At 35.1% G+C, this 11,771-nt stretch overlaps 2 protein-coding genes and 1 pseudogene across 2 annotated transcripts; 1 reads left to right on the plus strand and 2 right to left on the minus strand.

Annotated features, from left to right (window-relative positions):
- The first annotated feature begins 1,063 nt into the window (after positions 1–1,063).
- Positions 1,064–4,407, plus strand: LOC114521322 (calmodulin-alpha-like). Its single transcript, XM_028541724.1, has 5 exons — positions 1,064–1,692; positions 2,854–2,881; positions 3,379–3,522; positions 3,681–3,923; positions 4,075–4,407. The coding sequence occupies exons 1-5, from the start codon at positions 1,687–1,689 to the stop codon at positions 4,098–4,100; spliced, it is 447 nt and encodes a 148-aa protein (XP_028397525.1). The 5' UTR covers positions 1,064–1,686; the 3' UTR covers positions 4,101–4,407.
- Positions 4,404–7,347, minus strand: LOC114521319 (annotated as a pseudogene).
- Positions 7,348–7,506: 159 nt separating this feature from the next.
- Positions 7,507–11,571, minus strand: LOC114521320 (ras association domain-containing protein 1-like). The gene is made up of 9 exons (XM_028541723.1): positions 11,003–11,571; positions 10,153–10,283; positions 9,950–10,063; positions 9,682–9,837; positions 9,373–9,450; positions 9,200–9,287; positions 8,878–8,993; positions 8,642–8,719; positions 7,507–8,508 (listed from the first exon to the last, which is right to left on the minus strand). Exons 1-9 carry the CDS (start codon positions 11,385–11,387, stop codon positions 8,440–8,442), a joined length of 1,215 nt encoding a protein of 404 aa, XP_028397524.1. The 5' UTR covers positions 11,388–11,571; the 3' UTR covers positions 7,507–8,439.
- Between the last annotated feature and the right edge of the window lie 200 nt (positions 11,572–11,771).

Raw genomic sequence — 11,771 nt, forward strand, 5'->3', positions numbered from 1 at the left:
GAATTATAGCGACTTGCGGGCACTTACAATCATTTTTTTTAATTTAAAAATAAATATAGCTACATGTACATACAGTAGCGTAGCCAGCCTGCCGATTTTTTCATTTTTCCCGCTATGCTAATATTTTGGTGTCCAGTGACTGTGAAAACAATAGATTTCTAAAGACATGAATAATAATAATACCTCGAAATTTACATAGCGGGACAAAAATCGTCAGGCTGGCTACGCCACTGTGTACATATGTAATATATGTTTTTTTGACAGTCAAAGATAACTCAGAACGACCATCAATCACAAACAATGTCTAAGCGGTCGGTAATTTATATACAGCTAATCACGTCACGGTTTACAGTTGAAGTATATCAACGCTATATTGTATCTCTTATATACAATAATTATACGTACAGTAAATTCAAAATGCGTGCATGCCCAGATCCACTATGACGGCGTGGTGGTTCATATTCAATGGTTAATTGTACTAGTATATGCTTGATAACCATATGTATATATTTGAAAAAGTGTTTTGTATAAAGGTGCGCAGACGATTCTTTTTATCGTAATCTCAGATCAAAAATCGCCACTCGACGCAGCTGCGTGCATGCATGATCAGTAAATAACACAAAAGCTTCAAGTTATATATTTCATGCATATCTTGATTTATCGATGAATGATCAACTGCTAGAAATCATGATACACGTTCAGGTTCAATGACAGAATTTTATCCATCGTTTTCTTTTGATCTGCTCTGGGCAAGGAAGTTAGTTAAAGAAATTTTAAAAAAAGTTCTCGGTTAGCATTAAATGAATATTTCATAAGAAAAAAAATATTCATTTTGTCATTGACATTGTAAATTCTGCTGCCACAAAACATGCGATATTCTGCATTGAAAGGAATAATGTATCATTCATTATTAGAGAGAGAGAGTAGTTTGTATATTTTCTTGTCTTTTGTTCTTAAATCTCCTTTCGTTTTGTTGAATTCGTTGTTTTTCATATTAATCACACTCTGCAAAGACGATTGTACTAATTTCAAGACGATTTTCTTGCGGTTTCATCGTAAAAACAGTTCAATCAATACACATCACGAATGTAAACTTGAAGTATTGGCAGGCAGCTATAGTTTGAATATAGTAGGGTTTTATGATGCCAAGCAACGCCAAAGTTCTGTTTTCAGTATGTAATATAGACAATATTGTTAATCAAGTACGTTCAGACTCAAATATAACGATATTCAATTACAGTTGCAACACTCAGCCATCAGCGGTTGCCATATAGAATAAATAATGTAATAAATAGTTTATCCCCGCCAATAATCTTTATATGTCTCTTGAAAGCGTTTTAAGGCCCACTGTATATATATTCATGAGGATAAAAATTAGAAAAAAAATTAAACTGGATTATGGAGTGAATTTGAAAAGATCACATGCAAGTTCGGCAGTCATCTAACTCAGCTAAACGGTTTTGATTGCTGCTGGTTCGAAATAAAATTATTAAAATACAGTAGAAACAGCTGGCCTTTCACGACAGTGCTTTATAAATAAGACATTATTTTGGGAACAATAAATATCAGGCATATTATATTGACATAATAATACATATGGATTGCTGACTAAACCGTGTGGACACCTAGGCAATATATTCTAGTTTAATACTTCAAGAAACGGCGAACATCAGGCTTTTGTTTTCTATGGAGGTACGTCACTTTACTTTATTCTGTAATATGCCATGTTGAATTGTTGACCATGTGTAGATTATGTCATGTATCTATCTCTAAACATCTGCTTAACTCCCGAATTTCGTATTGAGTCGATCAGAGCAAAAGAATACATGTTAAACGAATTGAAAATATAGCACTGTACACGATGATTTCAAGTCAACAGGCATAGCTTATCTCTGCTCTGCCAGACTGTCATAATTATTTGAAAAACTATTTTATTTGTTGTAGAAAGTCTGCTAGATTTTATTCCTTGATGATTTGCATACGTTAAGCGTGCGTTTTACTCTTAACGGCTATATATAGGAAATATATTTTTCATGCCGACACAGGTTCTAAAAATTTTCATTTTTTTGAAAGAATTTCATCGTTGATTTGCACGTCCAACGTGCTTCACAAGTATTCTCATGATACCGCTTTTATTTCCTATACGAGACTGCATGCATGGAAAATACGAACGGAAATATATTATAACAACTTTTATGTAAAGGAGTCGCCGACACAAGTATAATTCCCTAAAATTAATTAAAGAATATAGAAAAGAAATCGTCTCGCAAGCTTTCGTTTCACAACATTTGCTTCTACTTGTCGATATATATTGACTATTGTAGTTGTACGCAACCAGATCAAAATTAAACAATAAATCTACACTGTCGCTTATTAAACAAATTTAAATATTTTCAAAGTAAGAAGCGTCAGTCACAACATTTCAAGTACGCGTCCTGATCTGAATGAATGTTTGGTCTTTGCATGTAAATGAAAAACTATATTTAAGCACAAGGCCGCAAACAGCCCGAGGTCAGAGGAATCATCAGTATATACTGATATAATACCGCATAACGGCATCAAAGTATACCGAGAATGAAAATGATTAGTGCATGATCGGTTACACGATTGTTCTGTGGGAGTCTACAAAGTAAATAGCAGTATAGTACATTACATGTATGCAGTGGGAGTCCACAGCAGTACAGTAAATAGCCAGTCCTCGTAGCCTATTGGGACGGCAATATAGGCCCGAAAAGGTAAAGCATCGTTTCCCTAAAATTGGTTTTGTGACTGTTTGATTGTATTTGTCAATTAGTTATATATATTTACCTTGCATGCAATAGTCACTGATATCATATGCTTTTACTTTTTAAGGACAAGCTCACAGAGGAGCAAGTGGAAGGTATTCAGTTACTCCCTAGGTTAACGTCTCCCGAGACTCCCCTCATCTAAGCGCTCGAGTTCAAAATTTGCTGAAATCAAAAATATTTAAACATATCAATTAGGACGTATTCTATTAGTTGAAAAGTTGCCCGTGTTTCAATTTCCGGGAACTTGCTTATAATGTTTGTGCACAGCTTTTGATTAGAGAGCTTGCATTTTTGACGCGTGGGCCTCCAAATGCGTTGCCATATCATATGCCAGTTCTGATTAGCTCTAAAACAGCACATTTTGCATTTATCAACACTGACACGTGGCGAGTTCTAATCACATCGCACTTCGACGAGCTGCCAGAAACGAGAATGTTCTCAGATACAACATTGATTCATGCGAGGTTTCATCGCCAAAGCTATAAAAACGTGAACGATGGAAATGCATGCACAGAGTAGAACTTGGTTTTCTGCGATATTCGGTATGCACTAGAGCTTAATGAGACTTACAGAACTTTATACTTCGTAGAATATCGTGATGCATTTCGATTTTTTGACAAAGATGAAAGTGGATATATTACAACAAAAGAACTTGGTTCGATCATGCGCAGTCTTGGTCAAAATCCCACGGAAGTTGAACTACAAGATATTATGAACACAGTTGATTTTGACGGTAAAAAAGACAAAGATATCTCATGAAAGAATCGTTTAAACATTCCTATTTTGCATCACACCATTATTACTCTGAGCACCATGCAATCTCGTTAGATCCATCCTCAAAAAATGCGTGGTACGTGATACTATTTTAAGCTATATTTATTGATTTTACAGGAAATGGCACAATTGATTTCAACGAATTTGTGAACATGATGATAAACATCAATAACAATACTTTGGATGAAGGAGAACTAGTTGAGGCATTTAGAACATTTGATAATGACGACAAAGGATATATATTTTCTTCAGAATTACGTTCTGTATTACGCTATATTGGAGACAATATCCCAGATGAAGAAATTAATGATATAGTTAAAGATGCAAGACATGGCTATAATAGAAAAATCCTATTTGAAGGTATTTTACTGACCATTCCCTGTCAACAAATAGTATAAGGAAGATATACTATAAGGTACCAGGTTTTATGAACCAAAGCTGCTTTTTATAGATTTTACTTTCTATATTTTTACTTTAGACGTTAAAAAACTCACTCTATATTAATTTTTAGAATTTAAGCAAATGGTTAAACCGTGACCACAGCAGTTTGGAAATCCATTCAGTTATCGTGCACTTGTATTCAAGATTGAGATTGGAAATACTGGAAATTCAATAGCTTTTTATTCCACTGAAAATGACGCGGAAGCACGTTTTATCATATCTAGCTTTGTTTCAGTAGAATATTTAACTGAGAGCAAGGAACTGCATGTCCGCCATCTTTGATTAGTTTTTAGCAGTTTATGAAATTCCTTGTAGCTCTCAGGGGTCAGTTGTATAAAAGACTATACAATAGTTAACTTTTAACTGTAGTTAAGGGCAGAACTAATTGGCCAATCAGAGTCGTGTATTTCGGAGTTAACTACGCTTTAACTATGCAAAATATAGTTAAAGAGTTTTATACAACCGGCCCCAGATTGATTTATTTCAAGCGTAAATTCAAGCATAGTTGCCTATATATATGTATAGTAGATAAAGTATTTTTGTCATATTAATCCTTTATGTATAATGCCTTTAACCCATCACAAGTGACATACATGCACTGACCCGCATCAATTCAAGATAGTGGAAATCTTAATGATTGTTTTCAGACAATATGGTATACAGGGCGTCCCAAAGAAAGTCCCCTCTATTGAAATCAAACCTTTATTAGAATCTGATTGCCTTGTGATAAACCCATGCAATTGAAAACAAGACGCTTTACTTGAATGCCTCAACCTAATAACAATGCTATTTACACAATACTGCGTTGATCATGCATTCGAATTCCAACAAAAGCTTCATTTCAATAGGGAAGATAAAAGAATGATACGACAACTCTGAAGAAGAACATGTTTCTTTCCATAGAAGTCATTCTCGCAGTAAGACCAACTCAATCTCAGTTTGGCCACATCCTAGAGGCGTAGCCAGTAGGCTGCCCATTGTATTGAAATTCTAAGCCCTATGCACCTCAGCAAAAATTAGGCAGCGTATGCGTATCCTACAAGTGTACATGCAGGTCCCTTCTTAACAAAAATTTTGACTCCGCACGTGATCCTCTCGGCGCATTAATGTAGTTGGATATTAGAAAGTTTCACCGCGCATTTGAGAGATAAAGATAGCATCTCAATTACTTCTCCTGTTAATTTAAAATTTACTCAACATGTGCGGCCGCCTGCTGCTTGGTATTACACGAATGCAACCGTATTTTAGAATAACAACTATTACAATATATTGTTTACAAATATAACACCTATGCATGCGAACAAATATGTTATGATATATACTAAATACTCAACAGTCAACACATTATAAACCGTCAACTTACAACTCTTCATTGTTAGCTATTAATAATCAGTTTTCAAAAGATAATTCAATGACGCCTATTAAATCATAACACACTTTCTATTCTTAATCCCTGAACACAACATGACGAAACATATTTTCCAAAAGCAGAATAAAAACCCTAACAAAACATTAAATCTAAAGTCACACGTATCCCAGTTCGCCTGTGGGTTCAAGCACAAGTAATTCTTCCTTTGCACCTTCTTTCGCTGAATCCCTGTCAACTGACGGCATCTCCCAATAACTTTCATCATCAAACATTTGTACTGGCCGTGGTGGATAAAATATTTTCTGCCTGACAATGAATCCAGTAATCAAACCAGAAGCAGTGGCTATACCAAGAGTGACCGCAACAGCTGCCAACTGATACAGCGATTGCTTGGCCGCTGTACGATGACTTCGGGCCTCAAATACGGTGTTTAAGCTATCGTTGTAGGTATCTCTCGATGCTAATCTTGCGCAGATAATTCCTGCAACCCCAGCTAACAGCGCAGGCATGCCATGTAAGTTGTTCACCCCACAGGTATCATGAATCTTCAAGGTGCCATTCAGGAATGGAGAAACATAGTTATAACCAAGAACACTGAGTATACCAGCCAATGTGCCTATGAGGAGGGCACCCCATGGTTGAACGACCATGTTAGCTACAGTACCAATTGCAACACCTCCAGCTATTGTAGCATTTTGTACATGAACCATGCTCAACTTTCTTTTTTTGTTGACCAAAGGTGAAAATGCAAAAGTAGTGACACAGCAGGCGACAAGGGACAAATACGTATTGATCACAGTTCGTTGTTGATCGTTAACGTTGGGTGCCAAAGCGCTGTTGAAACTTGGCCAATACATCCAGAGAAAGAGTGTTCCAATTGTTGCAAATATATCTGAATGATAGACCGAGGCTTCCTTAGGATTATTGTCAACATTGTTGCTCCTTAACATGAAGCTGACAGCCAGACCAAAGTAACATCCAAATGCATGTATTATCAACGAACCACCAATGTCTGCAATCTTTAGTTTTTCTTCAAGAACGAAAGCGTTTACGGAGTACATCAGGATCTCGAGAATACAAATAATGAAGAGCTGGAAACGACTAACTTTACCGAGGACGACACCAAACGTTATTAAAACCGCAGCAGCCGAGAAATCTGCCCCAATAAGCTTGGAAATATTAAGATCGATTGTAAATCCTGTCGTTCCACCATGTTCAATACAACCTGCTATGATTATATACCACTGTATCGCCAGAGCTGAGAGAAAGAAGTTATAACCAATTGCGCCATATCCATATTTCTTTAGAAATGTCATAAGAAAACCAAAGCCAACAAATATCATAACATGAACATCCTGAAATACTGGATAGCGGTCTATGTTAGATATAGATACACCTTTAATATCTTTTTCTGCCTGATTCGTGTCATATCTAACTAATACTCCGAATAAAATAACGAGAAGAACTTGGAAAGAGAGAGTCAGCAGAGAAACCTTCATTTTGCTAAGCCAGTTGTTTGGATATGCACCAGAGAACAGACAGTCTTAACAAAATAAGATTAGCATTATCACAAAAAGATGCAAATTGAGTTATAATTGCAGAAATTTTTTTAACCTGACATGCAACAAGGTTCTTCATTTTAACCATACTTACCAGATTGAGTTCGGTCACGATATCAAATTCAATACTTCCCAAACACATTCAAAAGTGAATTTGTTTAAGGGAAGAAAATACAAAATTCCTAATGGGAAAAATGTGAGAACGGACGCAGACCTGGTCGGGAAACGTCGGTAATTTCGTGCTGTTTCTAAACCGGAATCCCTTTACTCGACATGACAGCTCAAACGGAACAACAGAACGTTCTACATCACAAAGAAAATTCTTCTCACAGAATGCTGGATAACAAAACATGGCCTGTCGGAAAGCGTACACGAACATCGCCGGTGAGTTACGACATAACTGGCATGACTTCAAGGAACAAATAGAAAATGGAACCAGATCATTATTATGTCTTTCTTCTTTCATCTCAAAAACATGATTTCTGTTTTATTGTGATCACGAGGGTGGTAGGTCACGCGTGACGATCAAAATATCGTATCAAGGAATTTTAAAAAATAAGGAATTAAAAAAAACAATCTGCATAGCATAGTCTATAGTCTATACCTTATTTATTTATTATTATTAAAAACAACATTATTTTTGCACATTCAACCTATATATAGAGTTATACAAGTTTATCAATAATTACACATTACAGACTGTCCTCCCGTCAAGATAAAACAAAATATTTTTAAATGCCGATATATACATGACACATGTAAAATACATATAAAATGGGATATAAATGTTCTGAAGACTTCAAATATCTGCATGTCATAGTATTATACAATGATTTTAATTGTATTTTCAAAAACTTCCGCAAGAGACTGCTTTTACGAAGCCCGTTACATTTAAACGGCAAAATATTAAAATTTAGATAACCTCTCGCGTACACAAGTTAAACGTAAATATTTTGGATTAAATAATAATAAACACGTAGCTAGTTTATACATGTATAAAAACTCCATCCTTGTATGACTTGATGGTATACGAATTTTATTTTATTTTATGCTTAATAACAGCTTAAACGGATTTCATAAAACCAGCCCCTACATATATAGGATGAATGCAATCAGAAAACAGCGCGAAATATTTTGACATTTTATGAACCAAGACATGTTTCCAAAACATAGCTTGAACTGAAGCACTCTTATGTATAGCCATATATGTAGTCTGGCACAGATCTTTTCTAGCCATATATGTAGTCTGGCACAGATTTATAGAGTTGTTTAATTGAACAAAAGAAAAAGGAAACTGCACTGAAAGTCTATGAACACTGAAAAACAGTCGCGACATCTTAATTCATTAAAATTTATATGATAAATGTCTATGACTATGGTACATAAAACACAATAAATGACGTGCTCTAGGAGGTATATAGTCACCATTATACAACGGGGAAATACAACGTGGTCTAGCAAACACCTTTTCAACATGATAATTTATTGATATACATACGAACTAACTTCACTTTCCTTTTCTTTCAGCCATTATTTCCTCAAGCTGATCGCGATACATGCGATATTTCGTCAATACCTAAAACATACACATTTTAAAGCATACAAAAACTAAAAGAAGTATTGTAGAAGCTACGAGAGAGCAGTTCACACTTTTAACATGTACAGTCTTGAGGAAACAAGAAAGGGACGTACAGTATATTTATACTCACCCGTTTAACATATTCTTTTTCCTCCATTTCTAAGATCTTAATAAAGTTTTGTAGTTCAGGTATGGAGAAGGCCTCCCACTGAAAAACATATAAATAACAATTTTACAATACTAATAGGTAGAAGTAAAACTTACTCTTACATATGTAATTGCATCTAGGACAACACTAGTAGGTAGACATCAGAATTTCATAGCCATAAACTATATTATTATAAAATTAACCACCACTTAACATACCATGATATCCCCAGTTTCATTTTCTTGTAAACAGAATGAGTGACTTCTGTCAGAGCCTCCCCAAATTAAACGTAACACCAACGGTCTTTCTTCATCAGAAATCCTGCGCAATATCACTGTAGGAAAACAAGTCAAATAGCTCATTTCGCTGCTCACAACCAGGTATAGTATAGTGCATGTGGCTAACATATGGGTGTGTTGGAGAGGAGAAGGCTTTAGGGTCAAGCTTGTAGCTACCATTAAGAGCAACATTCTTAGCTACAGTATATAGTAGAATAAGATATCATATTTATAAGAGTACAGTACAAAGCTAAGACCTTACCATTATCATCATCTTGGTATCTTTCATAAAGGGCAAATTTCCTGGGATGATCAGAAATCTTGTATTTCTTCAGAAGAGCAACAATTACCTTGAAGTTTAATAATGAGGATTATAATGATTGAATCAACACTGTACTATACAAAACCATAGTGTACAATAAGCAATTAACTTACCTGTTGAGCTGTTGTATCACTAGTAATGTGCAAGGCCTTCATAGTGTTCGGAGGAAGGAAAAATGATGTTTTTGTTCGCTAGAGTGATATGATTTTCAAATTAAATACACATTGATTAAAATAATTTTATCTAATATTTATGTTGCTTTACTGCACCATGCGAAACATAAATCATATGTCATATCATTGTTGTACACGTGTATACGTAAGAAAACAAAATGTGCTGTAAAAAGCACTAATTTGAAACTTCTGGAAAATGATTACACTACAATAGAGTTGACTTAAGAGTTGACTAAAGTCTTATGGCACCTTTGATGATGAAGTAGAAGACCCTTCTCTCCTCCAAGATACAGTTTCAAAAATTGACAGTGGTCTTTCACCAGCGACAATATTGATTGGACGTAAAAGATTCATAGCAACACGTATAAAACCTTGGAAAATGACATCGTTTGTTGAGTTGTAGCTCTAAGTAAAAAACAATGTAATATAAATCCTTCTGTTTGAAATCACAGTTATAAGGTTCTGCACAGTCTGCTGCTTATGTATATGCAGATCAACCAGAATGTCAAATACATACCAGTGTCATAATCAGGCCAAGACTTGTCTTGTTAAATTCCTCAATCATTGCTAGTAAACCACTAGGTGATAAATCACTAGGTAATACAGCAGGGGCATTTTTCTTCACATTCCCCTAGAAATATCAATAGGTTTTTAACAGAAGAAGTATAGAAAACAGAAAGGGTTTAATTAATGAATACATATGCATTTCACAGTTTCTACCTGACTTAGTATTTCAAGGGTCTTCAATGTAATCTCCTCTCTGCTCATCTCTTTTGCATCATGAATGAGACCTCCGTCACACTCTAATAATACCTCATCTTTGCACCGTAAATGGCAAGTGTATTTACATCCTGAAAAAAATGGTATGTAAGTCCACAAATAAGTCTTAGTGTTTAGAAGGAATAGAGACAGGGGCACCTCTTATGCTGTATTACTATTTAACTCATTAATTTGGCTGCTATAGTAAAAATCTGACATGACACTGGAAGAGGAAGTAATTACCTAGCAGGAGGTCAGTAAAAGTATGTTATTACTATAATAGTAAATTCATTAACCATAATATTCTCTTCTTGAAACTATACCTAACACACACAGTAGGGATAGAAGAGAGTTGGGAGAAATAGGTACCTGATATAACTACCATAATAATAGGTTGGGTTATGACTTTACACTGTATAATAATTGACCCAATAATCACAATATTCTCTCTTTAAAAACACAGTAAAATAATCTTGGGGGGGAGGATAAGTTAGTACATCTCATAAGTTAGACTTGGAAATTGGAATGTATAAACGCTGTTTTATTACGATATTAAATACAGGAAGTACAAACATGTGTATATAATGTGTTAATATATAATTTCATTAATTAATTATATCTACAATTGGTATGTACAGCTGAGTGCTGTATATTGAGAAGTAAAATACTTATTACTACTTATACTCAGTAAAATATCACAAATAAGGGATAAAAAAAAAGAATTTCGCGAATTTGTGGCATAGTCGATCAATATTAACGGCACAATATTAAAACACTTGTATTTTCTAAACAGCGTACATACTATACTTACTTTGACAACGAACACCTCTCTTTACAAAACCCCACATCGTTTCACCACATAAATCACACCATGTTATATAATGATCGGTATGTGCTACAAACACATGACCACCGCCTTCAAGCCGTTTATGTGCATCTTTGACTCTCTTCACATCATGCAAGTCAAATTCGCCACTATCATTCTCAGCGATGCTTCGTTTACTCGCTAATTTTCTTCTCTGCTTGTTCGCCCGCCAGTTACCAATGTTTGATAGGAAATCTTTGATGACATTAAAAGATTGTTTTGATGCATGATCGCCAGAAATATTTTCTGGAACAGAACGAGATCGATATAAAGCCGCGGTGTTATAAACCTCTCCTGCTTTCAAAGTCGCCATTTTCATATCCTCTTCCATCTCGCAAGCATGTCCATATACAAAGACCCTTTACTTTATATCCGCTTACGAATTTCCTCTATTAATGCGAGCTTGTCTTAAATATAGAAAACAAGCGTGACAAATGCGTTATCTCTATTTATCTGTTTCTTTTCTACAGCAAATATTCTTTTCTTGAAACCTTGGAATGCAAACATTCATAATTTTCAATGTTTACGTATAAGTTGATAACGAGGCTTTCTATATTAGCCACTTGATGTCACCGCCTCAGCTCCTCCCCCAGCCACTGGGTGCTGGGACGCATATTATTCATATATTGTTCATGTTTGTTATATTATGTTCGTTAATTGTCATATGAAGAGCAGTCCTATAATAGCAAATTCAATAGTGGTGTTACCTACAATA

This window comes from Dendronephthya gigantea, unplaced genomic scaffold, assembly GCF_004324835.1.
Source record: "Dendronephthya gigantea isolate DGI-Jeju-01 unplaced genomic scaffold, DenGig_1.0 000020F, whole genome shotgun sequence".
Classification (NCBI taxonomy): domain Eukaryota; kingdom Metazoa; phylum Cnidaria; class Anthozoa; order Malacalcyonacea; family Nephtheidae; genus Dendronephthya; species Dendronephthya gigantea.